The 24,177-nt window shown below is 31.5% G+C and overlaps 1 protein-coding gene across 3 annotated transcripts in view; it reads right to left on the bottom strand.

The window, feature by feature from the left end:
• ASB7 (ankyrin repeat and SOCS box containing 7) overlaps window positions 1–24,177 on the bottom strand; it is a 34,890-nt gene that overhangs the window by 7,201 nt on the left and 3,512 nt on the right. For 2 of the 3 annotated variants that reach the window (XM_074295025.1, XM_074295026.1), the window contains exons 3-5: window positions 19,302–19,424; window positions 15,738–15,999; window positions 4,951–5,556 (exon numbers count right to left, since the gene is read on the bottom strand). In XM_074295025.1, the coding sequence (XP_074151126.1) occupies window positions 4,951–5,556; window positions 15,738–15,948 (817 nt within the window). In that variant the 5' untranslated portion in view covers window positions 15,949–15,999; window positions 19,302–19,424. Of the gene's footprint in view, window positions 1–4,950; window positions 5,557–15,737; window positions 16,046–19,301; window positions 19,425–24,177 lie in introns of all 3 variants that reach the window. The other variant, XM_074295027.1, reaches the window with a different exon arrangement.

Below are 24,177 nucleotides of genomic sequence, written 5' to 3' on the forward strand. Positions count from 1 at the left end.
GTCAAAGGGACATACTTTGAAGCTTGACAGATATAAGTAAAAATAAAAGGAAGTGCTATCTTACATAGTAGGCCATAAATTTACAGGCTTAATACCCCAGAAATCAGTAAAGGCAGGATATAGAAATGGAGTCAGAGAATTTTTGAAATGAAAGATTAACATCTACTCTTACCTCTTCACTTTACAGATGAGAAAACTGAGGTCTAGTGAGGTAAAGTAACTTGCCTAAATTCACACACCAAGGCAGTATAAAGGTAAAAACTGGAAATCTGGTCTGAAGTCAGAGTTCAGTGTTCTTTCCAATTCATCACACTGCCTTTGGTCAAATTTATGAATGACAGAGGCACAAAGAGCTACAGAGAAAAGATGAGATATTTAAAAGATATCTATGTAGGCTTCTCTTGAAAATCTCTGGGGGTTACCATAAATAAACTGATGGACTATGATTTTCCCTAAACGGTCACTCTTATATTTTTTGTGTTTATAAAATGAAATCAGAAGAGTGCTTTGCTAAAGACTTATTTTTGCTACATCAAAACAAAGCTCATCTCAAAGACAAAGTTGGATAACTGAAATTTTACTATAATTTTTTTTTAAACTTCAATATGCTGTAATCATACTTTTCCTCTATCATTAAGAGATTCATAGGGACAGAAAATACACCTGTGACTTCACTGTAACATAAACTACCAGGTGAGGAAATTTCTTCTACCAATGCAGAGTTCCACATTTCCTCTGCAACTTAAAATCTTAGAAAACTGCCTACAGGACTAATGTTAAAAGATTTTCCCCAGGTTAAAAAGCCAGCTATGTATCATGTAGGCTGGCTTTCTATACCATTATACCACAATGCTTCTTCAAGAAGAGATTAATAGACATTAAATCATTAAAGGCACAGTCATAGAATTGTAAAGCAAGAAGAAATCTTTGTCCAAGCCTCTTATTTTACAGCTGAGGAAACTGAAACCAATTTATTGAAAACTAAGTCTCAGGTAAGAAGAAAGTTCCCACATATGACAAAATCTTTACGGTAGCACTTTTTGAGATAACAAGGTCACTAACTTTAGAAAAGCTAAATAAATTATGATTCATGAATGTGATAGAATATTATTGTACCATCAAAAATGACAAATATGATGAATATAGAAAAGCATGGAAAGATCTGCATGAACTGATAAAGTAAGCAGAGCCAAGAAAACAATACTCACAATGACAACAATATAAAGAGAACCACAAAAAAGTCAAAAGTGAATGTTTCCAAAATAACAAAAAGCAAGCATGACTCCAAAGAAGAGTTATGGGAAAATAACTATATTTTACCCTTTGCCAAGGTAGGAGATCTAAGAATGGTATGCTGCACACATTTTTCAGACTTTTTTGATATATTGGTTAATTTTGCCAATTTTTCCCCTTCTATGTGTTATCTTTAAAAATATTTGTTATATAGGATAGCTCTCTGCAAAGGGAAGGGCTGCTGGGGAAAATTTGGTGATTAAAAAACCCAAAAGATATGAATAAAAACTTAATTAAAAACAACAACAACAACAACAACAACAACAACAACAACAACAACGAAGTTTAAAAAGTCCCAAGGTTTTTAAGAAACCTAGGGCAACAGTAGTTTTCTTCCCTCCTTAGAATCAAATGATATATCCAATCAAAATTCATATCTTGCTATATTTGAAGACCTGACTATCTAATAAATTTTATGTTTTTACATAATAATCACTATGAGACAATTTTGCTTTCCTAATATGTTGGGGAGGGGAGAGAGTCTAAGCTCATAGAATCTAATTAGATAAGGAAAAGTGATACAAGTTGCAATTCCCTTCCAATTCCTAGTTATTAGTACTGCTTGAACTTCACTTTGATTTTCCACAGTATAAGTAAGAAGTCTAGTGAAAAACAGCAAGTTTTTCATATAGCTATCAAGTGAAGAATATATCTAAGCTAATACCCAGATCCCAGACAGACACATTCCATTTATTTTTAGCAATAAACTATCTTAAGAGTACTGAAGCTTAAGATAAATGGAATTTTTTTTTTTTTGAACTTACACAAGGGGTCAGAAATTACTCTTGAAAATTATATTGAGATGCCTATTTTCCTCATTCATTTATTTATTTAACAGACATTTACTGAAATCTATTATTTGTAAAGTACTATGTCTTGGGATTACAGATTCCATCCCAAAACCTTATCCATCAGTTTGATGAATAAATATGATTTCTTCCTCTCTGATATATTCTTCTAGAGCATTAGTGTAAACTGATGCTAGTAGCAATTGAACAAACCTACTTGCTGAAAATTTTTTTAAAAATGTTTAAATAAGTTTTCACTTCTTCTAACCAAAATTATCTTTGAGACCAGGAATCCTTAAGAAGGTCCAAAGATTCTCAAGGGGTCCATGGATAGATCTTTCAGGACCCATGAACTTAGGGGGAAAAAAAGAATATTTTCACTAATCTCTAATTGAAATTTTCTCCAATTATGAATTTCAAACACAACAACATTCTGACAAATGATGATTAGGCTCCAGATCGATAAATGAGTCCATCACACACACACACACATGAAAGAATCTTTGCTCCAAGCTATTTGGAGCCAAAGTTTCTGGATGCACATGGTCAGAATCAATTCACTTTCCTATCAGGACTGAAAAATATTAATAAATGGCAGTTGTGGATTTAGTTTGCAAAGATTGATTTAACTGAGTCTGAAGAAAATGTGACATGTGAAGGGGAAAAAAATCAAATATTAAAAAAAACAAAAACAAAAACAGTCCAAAAAACAGAATAAAATAAAAACTATACAGGAGATACAGTATGACATAATTCTAAGCCTCATGTTCAGGTTTAGTTTTATCTGTGATGATACCAAAGTCCTTATCAGTGTTATAAATTACGACTGCTAGGAAAAATTGCTGAGAGACACAGGGTTTGAAATTTCATTCAATACCTTTTTAAAAATCATAACACTAAGAAATGAAATGGTCAGGATTAGATAGGGATAAAGAAGAAGCAATATCATTACAAGCCTAGTACTGCAATCCTCCTCAAATTCTAGTTGAACTCAAATTATTTTATCCAAATAGTGACAATGAAACAGGTCATGAAGTCCTTTCCTATATAGCTAGACTAATTTTATTTAATGTTATTGTTATATAATGGCAATAGCTTTAACAAGTGAGACTGAAACATCTGAAACTCTAACACTTTAAGTAGATAAAGGTAATATTACATTTGTAAAATAATGATCAAACACAACATTTAATAGTATAGAAAAGGGGTAAGGGAGGAGTAGGGGTCACATTAAATATCATATTAAAGTTTACTGTTAAAACTCAAGGTACAAATGGTAACATATCCAAGATACCTAGGCATTGTGGGAGTAGAGTAGGACAGGCATTAAGTACTGGTTTTGCTACTTAATAGCTGTATGACTTAGGGCAAATCACAACTTTTCTATGCTTGAGTGTCTTCCTCTGCAAAATGGGGATAATATACTATCTAATTCACAAAATTGCTGTGAGGAAGATGATTTGTAAATTATAAAATGCTGTATGAATGTCAGTAATAAAGGGGCTAGATGAGAAAAAGTGAATGGATAAATGCCAAAGCCAACATTCCTATTACAAGATAATGATATAATATATAAAACATTTATAAATCACATGACTCTTCCTATAAAAAAGTAAGCATATAACTAAGCATCATAAGTATTAATTCTTTGCTAGTATCATAAAACATTCAAAAGTGATTGGCAAAGCATGTGTTTTTTTTTTTTTTTAATAGAAAAAAAAAAGAAAGCCAAGAGGGATACCACTTGCCTGAAATCAGTAGTAGAAGCCAGATTAAAACTCTGAATTTTATTTTATGTCTTATTTCTAAGTCAGATATGTTATCTTTTCTGACAAAGATAGTTCTAAATTATTAAGGAGTACAAGTGAATTTACTTATGAAAAAAAACTTCTAATTTTTGCTGAAAAAGAAGCAATCATGAAAGTGAAGAAACTATGAAAACTGAAAATATTTATGCATTAAAAATACTAAATAAGATAAAGGAAAGAGAGAGCAACAGCAAGAATAAAATGGATTTAGTTTGACAGTGAGTGGGGTTAAAATGTGATCCATAATACTGTGGATTCAAAGATTCAACTTCATATGATTTTTTTCACTGCACTAACCAAATGCTTCAATTAAACCAAAGAACTGATTTGCTATCATTTAGACCTGACTTTATTTTTTTCCATCTCCATAAAAAGTTAGCATAATATTCTTCAAGAAACTAAAAAACAAAAAAGAATAGTGTGAATAGTACATTACAGTAACAAAATAATGAAAACAAATTTTTTAAAATCTGTAACTGCTAGTATGCACATATTCATAAAGTAACTAAATATGAACTTATATTCTTTTAAATATGTTCCTTTAATATAAGTTCACAATACATATAACACTACAAATAAGCTTAAAAACTATCCTAATTACACATCACAAATGTCAATATTACTCTATATCTAGAAAAAGACAATAAAACTTGTGTTTATCCTAATCTCAATGTCAAATCTGCAAAGCTTGAAAAGATAAACCTTATGGTCAATAGAGATTGTTTTCTATTATTCTAATATGAACCTTCTATAATTTTCTTGATTCTCCTTCACCCTTCTCTTCTCTTCTCTTTTATATTGTTTAACTACAGCTATTCCCAACACCAGAAGTAGCATCTGTTCCTCTTAATTTGTCATAGGATGTTTGATGTGATATGAGGGTAACTTCCTTTTTATTTTGAATGAATAAAGCATTACTTACCAGTCAGAGCTGTTGTAAATAACTGATGCCTGATACTACATGAAGTTTATAAATGCTTCAAATTCTTCAAAAGAAACATGCAAAAGTAAAAACAACTGCAACAATATCAATGACAATTATAATAAAATATATTACATACTTGTTACTTCTTGTAAGAAATCCAAACAGGGTCGACTATTTCCAGAAATACTTATTGAAACAGCCAATGGGGTCTGTCCTTCATAGTTCCTTGTGTTAGTGTCCGCTCCATAATTATATAACATTCGGGCACAAAGCACATCATCCCTAAGGGCAGACAAGTGTAATGGTGTTTGTCCATCTTCTAAACGACCCAAGTTTGTGTCTGCCCCTCTCTGAAGGAACATTCGGCAATATGAGTGATTGCTTTTGATCACAGCATATCGTAACAGGAAACCATTCTGAATGTCGATATTGGCATTGTGATCCAGAAGGATTTTCACACAGCTTGACCTCTCCCGGATAATGGCTAGCTGAAGCGGTGTTGTACCTTTATCACTCAGTGGATCGACCTCAGCCTTGAACTCTAGCAGGAGTCTGACAAATGAGTCCCTACCATAGTGAGCAGCTACATGGAGGGGAGTCCAACCATCATTGCTTTTTGCATTGATAATGTCACTTCTGTATTCAGATTCTAACATCAAGCGTGCAATCCGGGCTCGACCATGCATAGCTGCATAATGAAGAGCAGTGAAGCCTCCAATTAAGTCCTTAACTGTGGGATCAGCTAAAGTCAAAATCAAAACAAAAAAATGTTAGAAAACATTGAGAGAAGAAACTACCCTAATGTACATTTTAAAACAAAAATTTAAACCAAAGTTTTTAAATGAATATATAATAATCTTTTCATTAATGACATTAACATCAATTTTAATGGAAAGTTAGCAAGTCTAACTTAATGGAATGAGAATGGCAGATCACAGAAGTGTTTAAACAGGCATCCACAAAACATACAGCTCCCTGACAGCCACATCCTTTTCTTCTGGTTATTTGAAACCAATTGCTTACATCTCTCTTCTGGCTATTGAAAAATCTTCATTTCTATCATGTTTTTCCCCACCACTTTTAAATTTTTATTTTCTCTTGTGTTGCTTCTTAGTCTTAAAAAGAAGCATGTGTAGCAACATCTGCTATTCTAAATTGCGGATGTGCTGTGGTCTGGCAGATTGTGTTATTTTAGGGTGTATTAGGTAAAAGTTTCTCTGTGGTCTGTAGGATTTCCAAAGCATGTAAGATATATGTTCTTTAAGTAATCTTGATAAAGCATGTTTTTATAAGATGAAAAGTCTGTTTTGAATTATTATTTTTACAAGAACTTTGGAATTTACAAGAATGTAAGCAGCACATTGTGTGAAAAATTAGAAGAAACCTCAGTAGTGTAAATATTCTCATTTTTGAAAACTATACAAAACTCTTCCTAAGTTAACTAACTTAATAAAACTATGATGATTTAAGATCTTATGCACTCTTCACTTATTGCTATAGACTAACACTTTCCTCACCTGCTCTAGAAATTTTCCTTAGGCCAAAAGACTGTATCAGCAACTGTTTGTGGTTCTGATTCCACCAAAACTGCCTGACCAGTTGGCCAAGCAAGGGCAAAAGTTTCTGCTATGACTAGACTAAGTAAGTCACTTTGCTGAGCTCATTCTTCTTATCAGGCTAGCATTTAAATGCAAAAAATTAAATTTGTCAATTCAAATGACTTGTTAAAATGCTGTTTTATTCAAGTAAAATAATTTTTAGTTTACCTTGTTTCATGGATACTCAAGGGTTGAAAAAAGGATGAAACTTTTCCAAAAATCATCAACCTTCAAAATTGTGGAATTAAATAATCATGTATGGCTCAATAAATGGTTAAAACAAAAAATAATATGAATAATGGATTCAATAAATGAATAAAGTAGGTAATGATAAATAAGATATTGATACTATTTGAGAAAAGCAAAAAATTTCAACCAAATACATAGCTGTTAATGAAAACTATAAAAACACAAAGATTTCAATACAGATTTATAAAAACATACATTCAGTTCATTGGTGTGAGTATTCCCTTCACTGGCACAGGATGCACAAGTAAATTGTTCATGAGCTGTGGAAGCCAAAAAACTTAATCATGTGGTGGTCAACCTTCTGGTGAATAGTCTCTCTGAACTTAGCCAGTCTAGTCCTCTGACAACAAATATATAGTTTGTCATCAGGCTTGTATTTAAAACCTTTCTAGTTTTGAAGACCTGTACTGCAGTAGTATAACTTTTGAGAAGCCAGGATTATCTCCATGCCATGAAGAAGCATCAGCCTAAGTCATCAGGGGAAGGTAAAACATACAAAGACCAGAACCAAACCATATGGTTTTATTTTCATACAGAGTGATAGTGAAAATACCATGGTTTTCCTTAGAGGTAAGTAACAAAACTGAGAAACTATGTGATTTAAAAAAATGAAGTTAGCCAGAAATTTTTTAAAAAGTATTCTACTGCCACCTCCTGGAGCAAATAGTCATGAGCTGAGCTGCCAATGTTCAATTTTTTTTTTTTTTTTTTTTTTGGAGGGGGCTTAGTTTACCCAGAGGAAATACTTATATCAGTCAAATCTGTTTGTTTGATGTAAATAAGTATAACAGTGAAAAAATGCTACTATTTCCTCTAAAACAGATAAGCAACAAGTTGTGAACTCCAAAAGATATCTCCCTCTATTACTTTGAAAAGAAAAGATCCTGTCAAGAAACTATTTCTAACCTGTATCCAGATAGGCCCTACGTAATCTTATTAATGAAATTGTTGAACCTTTCCCTCTTCTCCATTTGTTAGCGTAGATGAATTTTAGCTTGATAGTAAAGTATACTTTAGTAGCCCTTGCTTCTACTTGATTTGTTCTATTTATTAATAAAGTTAGAGTAAAGATTCTAGAACTTAAAACTTTTTCCTTGTGTGGTTTGTTACCTCCCCCCGTGGGTCTTTTTTTTTTTTTTCTCTAAAAGTTGCTAACAGTTTGCTGCTGAACTAACGTAGGTCAATTCTAGATTTTAAACATCAAAGAATCAAGAATTAATCAATAGTCAATCAAACAATAACCAAAGAATCAATCAAAGAATTAACAATCTGGTCTAGTTTCCTCATTTTATAGATGAAAAAAAGTAAACACAAACTGTGACTAGCCCAAGAACATACAGCAAAACTAGATTCACTATCAAGGCTACAACTAATGCTATAATCTCCTTTATTTCTATCCCAGGACATGTCCCATTTATGCCAAGCTCATTAAAAAAAAAAAAAAAAAAAAAGAGCTTCCTAAGAAATGCTGGGTTTTTTAAAAAACAGAAGGTATACAATTTGGTGGTTGTGTTTAACTAATATGACTGAAACTAACAGACTATTACAAACCCTTCTCTACATTTTTACATAGGATATGTAAACTTTTTTTTAACCTGTTCATAACTACTCCAAAATTTATGTCATGCATAGTAAATGGATATACTTTGAATTTTTGCCTTCCCTCAACATTATAGTACATAATGGTAACTCAAACTAATCAGTCTAAGTGGTTAGGGAAGAAACTCAGTGGTGATAGTATTTATAACCAAATAATAGGTCACAGAGGTCTACAGATTATATATCTATGTTTATATACTAAAAGCAAAAATATGAGTTTACTTTACTTATAGATATTTATAAGTGAAGATATCAGCAAACTTCTTAAAACTTGAATGTCAGTAGTAGGATTAATGTCTGTTAGTATTGATAGTACTCAAAGACTTAAAAATAGAATAAAAGCAAAAAAGTGAAGGAAAAGAATAAAAGAAAAAAGTGTAATATACTGTTTTGTCTAAATCTACTACAAACATAAGAGTTCCTTCAACATGAAAGAAATCTAAGGGAAAAGACTCAAAAAAAACCTTTAGGAAGGCTTAATTTTGCTTAGAATTCCTATAGTGTGTGTGCATATGGGTGTGTGTGTGGGGGGAGAGCATATCTGTGCAGATTGCTATAAGAAGTTTTTATTTTTGTTCTTCACTTCTTTTATCTGCAATTTAAAGGTTTCCTCAGGAAAACTCTAACTCTGATAAATTAACCAAATGAAGACTGGTATATTTTCTAAATCCATTATATAATTTGCTAAGTACATTTTTCTCCCAACTTTAATAAATTTTCATCCCTTCCCCATTCTACACAGACAACATAAAAATTATACACATTTCTACTTCTGAAAAATCACTATTAACTAAAGCTACACTCCCCAAAATGTTAACCTTTCAAAATATCTAACGGGTTCCTGCAATTTGCTGTTGTTCAGTCATTCAATCTTGTCTAACTCTTCATGACCTCATGGATCACAGCATGCTAGGTCTTTCTATCCTCCACTATCTCCTGAAATCCATCCAAGTCCTTGCTTCCATGACATTATCTAGCTCATTTCTTTGCCATTCCCTTCTCTTTGTGCCTCATTTTTTCCCAAAGTCAGGGTCTTTTCCAATGAACCCAGATTTCTCATTACGTGGCCAAAGTATTTAAGCTTCAGTTTCAGTATCTGTTCTTCCAAAAAAAAAGTCTGAATTAACTTAAGTTTGAGAAATTTTATTTCCTTGATATCTAAGGAATTCTCAAAAATCTTTTCCAGAACTACAGTTCAAAATGATTGATTTTTGCAGCTCTCATCTTTCCTTGTAGTCCAACTCTCACAGCATACATTACAATTGGAAAAACCAGAGCTTTGATTATCTAGGCCTTTGTTGACAAAGTGATGTTTCTGCTTTATAGTATGCCATCAGAGTTGCTACAGTTTTCTGTTCAAGAGCAAGAATCTTTTAATTTTATGGCTGCAGTCACTATCTGCAGTGATTTCCAGGTCTAAGAATAGAAAAATCTGACAATGATGCCATTTTTTCCTCCCTCTATTTGCCAGGATGATGAGCAATTGCCATGATCTTAAGTTTTTTTGATGCTAAGCTTCGAATCAACTTCTATACTTTTCTCTTTCAATCCTCAAGAGGCTTCTAAATTATTCTTCATTTTTTTGCCATTGAAGTGGTATCATCTATGTATTTGAAGTTGATATTTCTCCTGACAAATCTTAAATCCAACTTTTATTTCATTCTGCCTTCTATGAAATAGAAGGCACTCTGTATACAAGTTAAATAACAATACAATATACAATCTTGATTTCCTTTCCTAATCTTAAACCAACTAGTTATTCCATGTTTAGGTCTAATTGTTGCTTCTTGGCCTTCATTTAAGCTCCTCAAAGACAAGATGATCTAGCACTCCCATGTCTTTGAGGGCTAGCTACTTTTAATGTGATTTACATAGTCAAAGATTTTAGTGCAGTCAATGAAGTAGTAGATGTTTTGGTTTTTTAACTTCCTTCCCTTTTCCATAATCCAGTAAATGGTGGCAATTTGGTTTCTAGTTCCTCTGCCTCTTTGAAAAACAGCATGCATTTCTGGTAATTCTTGGTCCACATATTATTGAAGCCTACCTTGCAGAATCTTAAACATAACCTTGCTGGCGAAGGAGAGAAGCATACATTGTTCAGAAATTTGAATATTATTTGATATCATTCTTCTTCAGAACTGGGATATAAATTGATCTTTTTTAATCCAGTAGCCACTGTTGTGTTTTCCCAATTTGTGGACATACTGAGTGCAGCACTTTAACAGCATCAACTTTTTAGGATTTTAAATAGTAAAAATGAAGTTTCATTACGTCCATATTGACACCAATGCTTCCCAAGGTCCCTTGATTTCATTCTCCAGTATATTTGCCTCAAAATCAATAACTATATCATGTAGGCTATTGATGATGTTAAGATCTTTCTTGTATAATTCTTCTATTTATTCTCGTCACTTTTTAATCGCTTTTACTTCTATTGTCTTTATCATTTTTTTAATCATGCACATTTTTGCACAAAACATTCCCCTGCTATCTCTAATTTTCTTGAAGAAAATTTTTCTCTTTCTCATTTTATTGTTTTCTTCCATTTCTTTGCATTGTTACTTTAAGAAAACTTTCTTAACTCTCCTTCTGTTTTCTGGAATTGTGCATTCAGTTGAATATATCTTTCCCTTTCCATTTTTCCTCAATTTATTTGTAAAGTCTCATCAGAGAGCCATTTTGCTTTCTTGCTCTTCTTTTTCTTTGGGATGTTTTTTATTGTCTATAATTCTTCTATCCAACTTTTTGTCTTCTCCATAATTTTTAATGATGTTGATATAATACTCCTTTTTGACATTTATTTTTTTCTTGACTTGTATTTATCCTACCTAGTTTCCTACTGACTGTTCTTTCTCAGTATATTTTGCTGGGTCATCATTAGGATTGTACTCCTTTAATTGTGGCTGTCCCTGAAGGTGGTCTTGGTTTTTCTCCTCTTTATTCTCTCTTGATGATCCTATCAATTCCCATGTGTTCAGTTATCAGCTTTGTGCAGGTTATTCCCAAAATCTATATCCAATCTCTTATCACTAACTTCTTTAAAGCTGCTTTTCATAAGCATCATAAATTTAACAAAAATTATATTTATCTCCACTGTCTTGCAAAATAGCAAAAATAAAAAGAAATTTCATGCACCCACCCTACCTCTACCATTCACAAAAAAATCTTACCAAACCAAAAGTTCAAAACTACCTAAATCCCTTTTCCAAATTTCTCTGTTACAGAGGCTATAGCCATTCTTAGCACAATGCCTGGCACATAGTAGACCTTTAATAAATATTTAATGAGGGATCGATTTTTCAAGTCATTTAGATTTATAAGGAAAACATCCTCAAATCTTCTTTCTTTCTCACTCACATTACTTGCTATCAAAAATCTTATTGACTTTATCCATATAGTATCTCTCCTCTGTTTCCTTCTCTCACAGTCACAAATTGAGAGCTAAATTAAAATAATTTTTCCAAAGTCTAGGTCTCACTGCATCATCCCTTGCTCAAAATATTTCAATGGCTTTTTACTATCTCAAGGATAAAATATATACACCTTTGCTTAGCAATTAAAACCCTTAACAGTTTGGCTCCAGCTTATCTTTCCCAGACTTATTCCTATTACTTCCCTTCATGAATTTTATGTCCTTGCCAAACTAGACTGCTTGCCATTTCCTGAACCTGGCATTCCATCTCTCACCTTCTATGCCTTTGTACATGCTGTCTCATGTACCTGGAACACTCTTACTTCACCTGTCTCCTATAATCCTAAGCATCCTTCAAGGCTCATTGCAGGTATTATACCTCTCACAGGAAGCCTGTTCTGCTCTGTCTGGTTATTAATACTCTAGCTCTTCTCAAATGACCTTGTCTTTACCTGTGCAAACATTATATTCCCTATCAGTTAAGATGCATATAATTTCTTGAAGGCCATTTCCATTTGATCATCATATCTTCAGCATCTAGCCCAGTACTTCATAAATAACTGATGGTTAATTTTTGTTGAAATGAGAATAGAATCCAGAACTGCTGATCTCAGTTCAGTAGTCTTTTAATTATATAACAGTGCTTCTCATCTCATCTTATTTACAAATAATGCTACTACATAAAATGAATTTAGCTAAATAAATAAAAAATGGGGGAGCAGCTAAGGTGGCAACAAGAATTTTACATTTTAGAGAAGCTTAATTAGTTATCTTATTTATATATTAGGAAAATGAATCTTTTTTATAATTAAAATCTTTTTCATTCATTTTACTTTCATTTTTATTCACTGTGAAGGTCCGGTCGTCTGCCGTCTCAACTATGTCCCAGACTCAACTTCTCTCCAGACCCAATGCTGCCCTCTTTTATCCTCCAAGAGATTGTAGTGAGAACTCAACGGGGCCTGGGGAAATACTTCAACCAATGAACTTGCTACAAACTTCTTTTAAACATGTAAACTTTACCTCAGAAGATCAAAGGTGTAAACTCCCTTCAAAGGCCCAAACCAAAGATATGAATTCTGAGCTAGATAATTGTTTAGACAACCTGAGTTCTCACCTTGTAATCCTAACAATTTTAGCTCAACAATCAATTGAGAAGTGGTGGCAAATACTCATTCTTAAATAACTAACATGTAGCTCCAAAGATTGGCATGGTTTACAATCACTTTAAAGAAGAAATGAGTCCTTTTCTTGTAAGGGGAACATAGAGAAGGTCTCTTAGTGCCTGAAATTGTTTGTCTATTCTAATTGCTCTTGAATCAATTTGCTCTAGATCCAGAACATGCCAAAGAAGAGTGTGTGTCCAATCTCTTTCCTGGCTCAGATCTAGCTACTTTTCCATGTATCAAGAAAGCTATTATCAAGAAGTTCTGGATTCCAATGATCAAACAGTACCATAATAACACTAATTTCAGCAGTGACAAGCTACTTTATCTGGGAGAAGACTGTTAACATGAATAAAAAGGCATATTTATAGTACAAAACAAGTAACAGTAAAGAATAGACTGGGGAAACATAGTTTCTACCTAGAATATATGTCTAAAGCATATGTATTTCTTGGGCATAATCACACCTGGTTTAGTAGGTAGTAGAAGAGATAAAACAGTAGGACATAGGAGCATTATCTCAGAAGGTAAAATGTATAGGGAATTTTTATTTAGGACCTTAAGATGCCAGATTCTAAGACATAAGAGAATTTAGAGCTCCAATCATAAGAACATGTTCTAAAGGAAACAAAACAACTCTATGAACTACAAAGAGGACAAGTTATAGGAAAATATGATGAAGGAATTATTAAATCAAGTATTAGTAATAATTAGTATGAAAAGACTATGAATAATACAGAAAGAACACATAAGTTCATATTCTATAAAATTAATTTCATATGCATGTATGCAAAAGAGGAGGAATAGGAGGGAAGGAAAGAAAATGAGAAGAAAGATGAATAATAATAGTGACAAAATCAGAATAGGAACCAATAGGCTATGGTTTTAGTAAAAGAAAAGTGAGTTGTAAGCAAGAGAGATAGCGGAAAAAGAAAGACGATAAAAATGCACATGCAAAAATTGTACTGACTATATACAAATTCTTGTTTTGTTGCAAGACTAAGTCAATGAGTCTACCATTCTTGACCCTTAACCTTCATACCAAAATCCAGAGATATTTTAAGAATGAGACAATAAGAAGTTCAGAAAAACTAGTTTCATATATTTTCTATGCTTCAGTTTTCTCATCTCTAAAATTAGGTGACTGAATTAAATTATATCTTTTGAGGCTCTTTTTAAAGGCCTCCACTCGCGGAGTTAACACTAATAACTTACTAACTTTTATTTCATTAATGATCATAGTCACATCAACAATAAGGCCTAGGGGCAACTAGGTGGCTCAGTGGATAGAGAACCAGCCCTGAAGTCAGTTCAAATCTGACCTTCAAAACTTAACACTTGCTAGCTGTGTGACCCTGGGCAATACACTTAATCCCATTTGCCTCAGGGAGAAAAATAGTAAGGCCTTCAAATTTTTAAAAATAACTGCAAATATTAAAATCAAAGTATGGCTACACCATTATAAAATATACTCTTTTAAAAAAAAGTGTGTTATTGTTAAAATGCATCTGGAATACAGAAGAAAAAAAAAAAAAAACTGGGTTCAAATGCCTATTATGTAACTGCATAACTTTGAACTTAACCTCCCAAGGTCTTCATCTGTGAAATGAGTATAGAAGCATATAGCAATAAAGCCTCTTTGTACATTATTAAATATTAAGAAAATTATATTCTGTCAGTGACCTAGTCTAAATAGAAAACCTGTTCAATACTTATACAAAATTCCAAGAAAGTAACACTCATTCTACTCTGAAGCTTTTACTTCTTGTTCATAACTGAGGACAATCAAGTTCAAGGAGGGATCTTCTTAAAAATTAAGAAACTTTTATCTTAACTATGTTGAACAAATAAGGAGTAGAAATATCTAATCGACTAAAAAAAATTATCTCTTTAGAATACCTTTGAGGACAATGAACAGATAAATCCTAAGAGCAAGGAGACACAGAGGGGATATTCTCTTATTCTTAATTTTGACCTGTACTAAATCAAGACAGTTGAGGGAATTCTTATGTCCCTCTTACATTTAGCTTAGATAATTAACAAATTTGTTTCTGAAAGACATATTAATGTTCAAAATATTGAATTTTTCTAGACTAGAAGACCTCTAAGGTTCTTTCCAGCTCTCTATCTTTTAACTTATTTCCTACTATCTACTTTATGTGTTCTAACCAAGATGGCTTTAGTTTATAATGTACAAAGAAAATTCAAACATGTAGATGGGTATAGTATTTATCATTGGATAAATGACAAAAGTATGAAGAGACTTTATTGTATAGAAATTAATTTCAGATAGATGAATCAAAAATAGGACATTTAATATAACTAAAAGCTTGTACAAAAAAAAAAAAAAAGCTGGGATAAAAAATGTCTAATGGCCTATAAGTATACTAAATTAGAATCAGATTCTTCAAATGCCTACAAATTAACAACAATTCTAGGAAAAGGAAATAGGGAAATTACCAATATAGAACTAAATTAAAAGAATAATTTATATTAAGATTTAGGAGTATAATTTATAAGGGAAGCTCAGTTATGTGGCTAAATCTGAGCTATTACTTGTGAGGAAAAAATCTTTTAACTAATTGTGGGAGCATGGGGCTGTACTTCAGCTTTTAAAATAAAATAATCTAGGCAACTGAAAAAAGGAGTTTAGGAAAAACTCAAAGAAAATTGGCAGTACTATCAAGTAAAATAACAAAATAGCATATTAACACTGTGAATACCTTTTAAAAATTTTGGTGCTAAACAAGGCTTAGTGGAATTAGAAAGTAATTGGAAAAAAATCACCACTAAAATAGAACATTAAAATATTTTCTAATGACTAAAGGCTAAAACTATCTTACAATAAATTTCAAGCTTATTTTGAGAGAAAATTTTGGGGAAATAAAAGGTCACTTACCTCCATGTTCAAGAAAAACTCGTACACATCTTTCCTTTCCTCTTGCTGCAGAGAAATGAAGCAGGGTCCACCCATTAGCATCTCTGCCATTTGGAGAATAGCCCTGTTCTAACATCTTTCGTACTGTGTGAACATCCCCAGCAGCCACTGCTGCCTGAATCTGTAATTCTTCCTGTAGTTCAGGATTCCTTCGACAGTGGTGGTGTAACATCCTAGCTGAGTCGACTTTTTACAAAAGATTCATTGGGTCATGGGGATTCACCTTCAAATGGAGAACACACAACTCAAAATACTTGGTTCTTTTGATGCTACGTTTATAAAATAAGATTAAAGATTGCAAATTGTTAAAACTCAAAATCCTTTCTCAACAGATGATTCAATAAATGAGCATATAAATTTTAAAAAGAAAATTTCAGAAATTTCCCAAAGATTACACAATGAATGCTAAAAAGGACTGGATTTGAAACCTAGAACTCTTTAAAATGCAAAATTCTATCTCGACTTACTGAAATTTGGCCTTCTGAAACACAAAACAAAATGACCATCATGTTCAAGAATTCTATTGCAGAATATGCCCCAAAAAGAGACAGGATAAGATAATAGTTGTATCAGGTAGTGGAAATAGTTTTCAACAGAAAATGATCTATCTGGCATGAGGGAACATTAATGAATCACAGGATAAATGCCATTCAAAAATTCTATACCAACAATGATTTGCAAAATTCTACTCTTATAACACAAAAGAAAACATTAACCAGAAAGACAAAACTTAAAATCAATAGCAGAAAAAAGCCTAGAATAATAAACATAAAAGAATGATCTCTTCAGAAAATAAAATCATTGATAAAGCATTTAATAAACCCTTATTGGAAAAGAAAAAAGATCAGTGGCAACTTTTATGAAAACTGGAATAACATTAGAAAACCAAATAGTCTGTTCACAGGCCAATACTGTATTTCTATCTGTATGCTCATTCTTAACCAAAACTCAATTACTGTTACGTCAATGCAAACGTTTTCTATCCTACCTGTTTTAATAAATAAATCACTATTTCCCAAATGAATTTGAAACAGTATAACTAGAAAACAAATGTGAAAGGAGTAAAGTATATTATAAAAATAGGTTAAAGATATTTATATCTAATGAGTATTATTTCAGAAATAATTTATTTCCTTCAAGAAAATTGGAGCACATATACTTCACAAGTTTTTGGTATGTATTTTTCTTTTCTGTTTATTTTTTACATCTCAATCCATAAACATTCATGTCAATCCAATACATGGTTTATTATTCTACTCTAGTTGTCAGTATCCTCCTCTTACTTTTTTTTTTTTTTTTTTTTTTTTTTTTACAAATTCAATTTTTAGAATGATTTTAAGACTAAAAATACAATACATCAAAGTGTGGAGAGAAAAAAAAAACTTGAGAAAGTCTAGCAAAAGGATAATCATAGGCATACAATTTGAAACAGGCAACAGAACCACATTAGAATCAAACAGAAAGTAGCTAAGTGACTATATAAAAATAATTTTAAAATCGCTAATACAAACCAATGCGATAGAGAAAAGTAAAAATGAATTAATGAATATGCTGAACTTATTTTAAAAAGAAATTCATTTTATCCTTTGTTAACAAATACACCAATTAATGATCCCTATAATTATTGCTAATTTGCTCAGGAAACATTTTCTTTATTCACAATGGAAAGTTCACAATTTCAAATATTTAAATTAAACTTATGTTGGTGTATGCATTTAAAGAAACATTGCTGACTCTATAATCACAATATTGGAAAATAAAGGATGTAATTCAGATTCTAACTAGTCTTCTAATGACATATACTTAGAAATTAGTAACTTTCTGATCTCTGTTCACTTTTAGGATGCCTGTTTTTCCATTAACCCATAACCTATATAAATTCAACAATTAAAAGCATAAAAATTGACTTAGAAAGACATGGTATATTATTTTGGAAATAATACAGAATAATATAAGAAAAAATTAAAGCACATCAGCTGGATTTAATGGAAATATTAACTAATAAGGTAACAATCTTGACAAATACAAGCTTTACTATTTTCTTAAACCCTGTTTGATTTATAACTAAGGTTCTTCATATAAGGAAAGAAATTTAAAAATACCAAAATGTTTACCTGGGATATGGAGAGTTATATTTAATATAAATCAGCTATAATGAAAGTAAATTTTAAAAATCAGCTAAAAGCAAGCTTGGATTCAAAGAAGAGTTGAGAAAATATCATTCTTCTTTGTACAGATGGAAGACTATAGTAGTCTATGCGCTTATAGAGATAATCTTCAACATTTATGCATTTAACTTTTGTGACTTTAAGCATTTGTGTGGTTTTATTAATAGCCTCATTTTTACTTTCACATCAGGAACCATGCATGTCTGTGAGTATGAGCAATAGAAAAAAAAAAAAAAGAGAGAGAGAGAGAGAGACAATGTGTGCAAGTTTGTGTAGCAAATAGTATCTGGCTAGGATATATTATTTCAAGCTGGTATATCCTTCATGATCACTAGGGCTAGACACCAGCCATGAAGTATGGTGTTAGGGATAATGTTGAGACTTAATCTATCTTGGCAGCTTCAACAACAACAACTAAAATCCAACAATCTCTCCCTTGGTTTTTAGAAGGCAGCCAAGATAGAGAGGTGTTTACAATGGTATAGTATACAGTATAATACCCTTACACCACCATCTGACATAGTGGAAGGTTAAGATTCAGGTTAAACAATGTTTTTGTTTTAAGAATTTGGGGCAGCTAGGTGGCACAGTGGATAGAGCACCAGCCCTGAATTCAGGAGGACCTGAGTTCAAATCTGGTCTCAGACACTTAACATTTCCTAGCTGTGTGACCCTGGACAAGTCACTTAACCCTAGCCTCAGGGGAAAAAAAAGGAATTTTATTTGCTGTGCAGTATTTGTGTCATTGTTATTTCATGTGTTAAAAAACAAAATATTGTCTGAAATCATGTTTTTAATTTATTGAGATGTTAGCACAAAATTTTGGTCACAGAATTCAAGAATATTACTAGCAAAAAAAAAAACATTTTGCATGTTACCAATTTTATTTTATGTACTGAATTTTAAGGGCCATTTCATGATTATAGTGTTAGCATATTATCAGAATCAATGTTTTGTTATAAAGAAATGTAGGTAGAAAAATATATTTTCAAAAATGTCTAGTGAAAGATTAAGTTAGCAGTTACAGAAAGCTAATGCTCTATTTAATATAGGTTCAATGTAACAACACTTCTGCTATTTACTTTCATGCTGTTTTCTAGGAAATGTTACTCCTGTACAAGCTGAGGACTGACTATGTACACATGACTTGAACAATGTGTTGGTCAGTTTTGCTGAAGTGTTTTTTTTTTTTTTTTCCTTTCTATTTTTATTCATTGTTAAAACAAATGGTTTTCTGGAGAGGCATATGTTTGGCAACATTTAACCAAATAATATCAATAATTTTGTAAAAAAAAAATTTTTTTTTTACAAATATAGCTCAGCAAAGACAAAATTAAACCAAAAATCTAAAGATTACCTTATTGAAGAATTTCACTTCTGTTGCTATGAGTGCCAGTGATCATTGTGCTTATAAAGCACAATGTGAGGAATTCTGCTAAATCTATGTGTCCAGAACACATAGCAAACAAGTTTCATTTACCTTAAAGAAAACAAAAATAATTGTTATATGAAAATCTCTTTTGAAAACTTATCGAAGGCACCTAACATGCAAATTCTACTTTTTACTAAAAATCAAATTTCATCACAATTTTCCTGTCTACTAGGGAAAAAAGAATTAAGGCCAATTTTTATTTAAAATCTTCTCATTATAGACTAGAATCTCCAGGTTGTTAAATGTGATATTTTTTCCAGGGCATTTTCCCTGAAAGGCAGTTTCAATGAATAAATAAGTAAAATGAGATATTTCTGGAAAATGGATATAAGTAGGGATACTTTTTTCTATGTTTAGAATAAATCTTTTTTTTTTTTTCCTTCATAAGAGCTACTTTTTAACTTCCAGTTGGTCATGTGCTCATTCCAAATAAAACTAAAGTGAATTGTACTCATTCAATAAGTAGATGACTAGGTAAAAATAAAAGCACTGTTGAGACTGTTGCTGGTTTTTCAAAAGAAATTTTAACTGTTAACTTTGGTTCTTGAAATTTCTAAGATCTTCAATGGCATTTTTCACAACTTTGAATACTAAATTGTATACTAAAAGCATGTGCAGCAAAGAAAGCAGTTGTGTTAAACTTCTACCTTAAACTATTTCATAATTATTTTCCATGAAGAGTGAAATAAGAATTTTTTCTATATAGATTAAACCATAGCTATTTAGCAAAAAAGATGAAGTATATTAACTTTTATTATATAAAATTACAAAGAAATTATTTTTGTCTAAAGATTGAAAAATTTTGCAAATTTTATCTATATCACATTAGAGCCTATAACAAAAAAAAATACACACACACACACACACACACACACACACACACACACATATATACATATTTACGTATTTATCCTTATACTGCTTAGTATAGTTGTCAATATCTATTCAGGTCAGAGTGTCACAGAGCTGGAAGGAACCTCAGATGAAAAGACCCCCAAAATAGCCACTCTATCAATGAAATTAATGGGCAAAGTTGGGCTAGAAAAACTTAGCATTCTGATGGTAAGGGGAAAAAAGGCTATTTCTCAGAGCTTTGAGCTCTATCTGGAAATCTTGAATTTTAATTATACACATCAAGATAAAACAGAGGAATCTCTTGCACAAGTGTCCATTATTTGAGCCATAGGGTCCCTTCTAATTTTAAAACTACTCCTTTCTATATACTATTTTAACATGTCTCCTTTATATAAAGCATCCCAAAGCAGGGGTTATTTTAAAAGTATATAAAAATATTTTTAGATTAATAATAATGAAAATTATTACAAAATAATAGTCTGCATTTATATTAGGATTAAAAGTTGATAAAATATTTTTATATAAAAGATTTTGAGTGATCCTCATAATAACACACAAGGCAAGTTATATTATTATCTCCATTTAATGGACAAGGATACTAAGTATAAGCAAGGTTAAGTGACTTGCCCATAGTCACAAAGCTATCAAGAATATAAGGTGGGGCAGCTAGGTGTCACAGTGGATAGAGCACCAGCCCTGAATTCAGGAGGACCTGAGTTCAAATCTGGTCTCAGACACTTAACACTTCCTAGCTGTGTGACCCTGGGCAAGTCACTTAACCCCAGTCTCAGAAAAAAAAAAAAAAAAAAAAAAAAAAGAATATAAGGTAACCCAGGTCTTTTTGACTCTAAGTCCAATATTCTTTAATCTATTTCACCATAATGCCTCTTACAAATGTACTTATGTAATGTCAGTATACGTAAAGAAATGTCAGATGCAAAAACGTGCTCAGTAAATACTTTTAATAATTTTTGTACAATACTTAAATCTGTAGGGTTTAACAATCTTTATATTAAACTGTGCCTACTTCTTCAAAGAAAATTACCCTGAATATCTTTTTTGCATAATGCATTTGGCTACTTCTAGTACCTACTAGAAGCAGAAATGTTCAAGCATAATTCCAATTCTTATTTCTCCTAACTTGGTTTCTTCAAAAGGAGAAAAGAAGGAAGATTTGGGAAGGGGGGTGTAAAATAGATTTTAATTGTACACAGAGACAGAGCCATTGTTAATATTGAGGTTCTACTAAGTTATTTCCTCCGTATCTTGGGGGGGGGGGAAGGCATAAATAACACTGACCAGTGAAGTAATTGGGAGGGGCCTTTTGCCCTGAATACAGACAGTATAGATAGCTCAATTAACCAATTTACTAAGCTTTTACCATTTTCTGACTACTGTGGTAGATACTGGGTAGTTTACAATCATTTTCTTTAGGTTATGTTTTAATAAAAATTAGGGAAACTGAAACAAATGAAATACTAATTATTTCCAATATTACTAATCCCCTTTTCTGACTGCACAAGTTGTATATATAGGCTGCATCTTCAATAACAAAAATACAATACTCATTGCTTCTGCACAACAAATCAGTCTTTTCAATTATACCTTTACATAAAAGTGGTGATCACTATCACTTAAACATATTCAATTGTATTTACCAGAACTGTAAGGCTGATAATAAATTATTTTTCATTATTTTATCAAGGATCTTCTTCATTTAATTATCTATCTATGCAAATAAAGTAAGGAATAGGAGAGAGAGAATGAACATGTTGAGTTACTATTAAAATAACAAATCAATTCTAAAAATAAGACCAAGGAATAGGTTTGCTTTCTTCCATGAAATCCAAGCTTAAGACCTCCATGTAAATTACTTGTCATAATAAAGCCAAAAGTGATGATTTTTCTAAATAACAAACTATGTTTCATTTAGCTTTGATAGATATATTTGATGAAACTCATTTTAAGGGAAATTTCCAAATAACGACAACTTGTTTTTACTATCATTTAGTGTCACAAAACTTTGAAACTCATAGCTTAAATTTAATAATCCCACATATCATTTTATATTTCAAAGTCAAGAAAGACCACTTGTACAGTAGTAAGAAAGGGGGGAAAAAAGAACACTATTTGTTTAGGTACTATAGGAGGAAGTATGATGAAAAGTTAAGGACTCAGAGCTAGCAGACCTGAGTTTGAGTGCTAGCTTTGATATTTATCTCTGTATGCTTCAATTAATTCATCCATAAAATGAAGAGTTTTTGGGCTGAACATCCTTTAGGGTTACTTTCAACTCTGAGAGGCTGTGAGTCTAAATACCAAATATGAATTAAATTTCAAAGTGTTCAAATTATTGGTATTATGCAACTAAAATAAGTTTTCTCCAGTCTATCTTAAATTGGAAATAATTGTTTACCTTATTTCAAAAGAATGTTTAAATGTTTTAAACTCATTCTAAAGATTCATTTTGTTTCAGCTGACATTGAGTCAAAAGAAACAAACCTCATTTTTCATATTGACTATTACATTATAAACCTTGTGAATTAAAAGTTCAAGATACCTATTTCCACATAGACAGCAAATAAACATTTGGTTATAATAAAAATGCCCAATGTTTGTAAAATACCCATATTCTTAAAATAAAAAGCACAAAAGTACCACCCAAACAAAATACAAGAATTTACAAAAAATAATCTTCACACAATCATAGTTTCACAAAATCTGATCTTGCAAAAGTAATTAATCCTTAATAATGTTTTGCATATAAGTTTTACTTAAAAAAAAAATCCACACATTTTTGATTAGATGATGCAAATGAGAATTGTGCTGATTTCACACAAACTAGAAACAAGATAACAGCTTGCTCCACAAAAAAAGAAACAAGCATTTCTTTCCCAAGTAAAGAGATACAGGGAGGGAGTAGAGAAACAAAATCAGTAACTCCAATGACTTTCTGAGCAAACATCAATTTAAGACTTGTAAGATATAAGGAATAGTAAGTCTAAATATTTAATATTCAAATCTATTATGGAAATTATTTGTTGAGATGTAAAATGACTTGTTACTTTATATAATCAATAAATTAAATATAAAATTAAATATTAACATTTTAATATGAGAAAGACAGCATGCTACAATGATTAGAGAGCTGGCCTTGCAGTTAGGAACATCTAAGTTCAAATATGGCCTTGGTCATATTCTGATGGCAGTAGCCTGGGCAAATCACTTAACTTCTCAATGTCCCAGACAATTCTCTATCATTAAATGTTACAGACTAAGTGCTGATCTGCATTGGTAGAATGAGTTCCTCACTAGGCGCTTTCTAAAATGTATGAAATCACAGATACAATAAAAAACAACAATTACCTCCCAATTTTCATTCTAAGGAGATACATTTATCTATTCAAATCTCTATCACAACCCCAAACTTTTTATGCTTCTTTGCCAAACAAGAATAAATAAATTTTCATTTACCCAGAAATTTTGAAAAATCCAAATTCTAATTTTCCTGACTTAAAAAAAACCACAGAAATTAGGGACAAACAACAACATCAACTAACTTCAATTTAGAATGAATTCAATCGATATTATTCTTATCACACATAGACATGGATCACAACTGAACATATCTGTCTAGAATGGAAATGACTAGGATAAAGCTTATTATTTTGGTAGTCTTATATGTCAATATTTGAAGATCTCTTAAAAGGGAAAATGCCATGATCACTCCATTCTGGGGATAATTATAATTTAGAATTAAAAGAGTTACAAGAATTAGATTTGCTTACATAAGCCATATTTGGCTTTAGAATTTTCTGTGTTTATAAACTTCCAAAATCATGCAAGATTTAAATAAAATAAAATTTTAAAATGACAATTATAAACATTACTATGTTTTTCAGATGTAGTAAAAAAAAAATTTGTATAACATGGCAAAAATGCATTG

The sequence above is a fragment of the Sminthopsis crassicaudata genome, chromosome 2, assembly GCF_048593235.1.
Source record: "Sminthopsis crassicaudata isolate SCR6 chromosome 2, ASM4859323v1, whole genome shotgun sequence".
NCBI classification, from domain to species: Eukaryota; Metazoa; Chordata; class Mammalia; order Dasyuromorphia; family Dasyuridae; genus Sminthopsis; species Sminthopsis crassicaudata.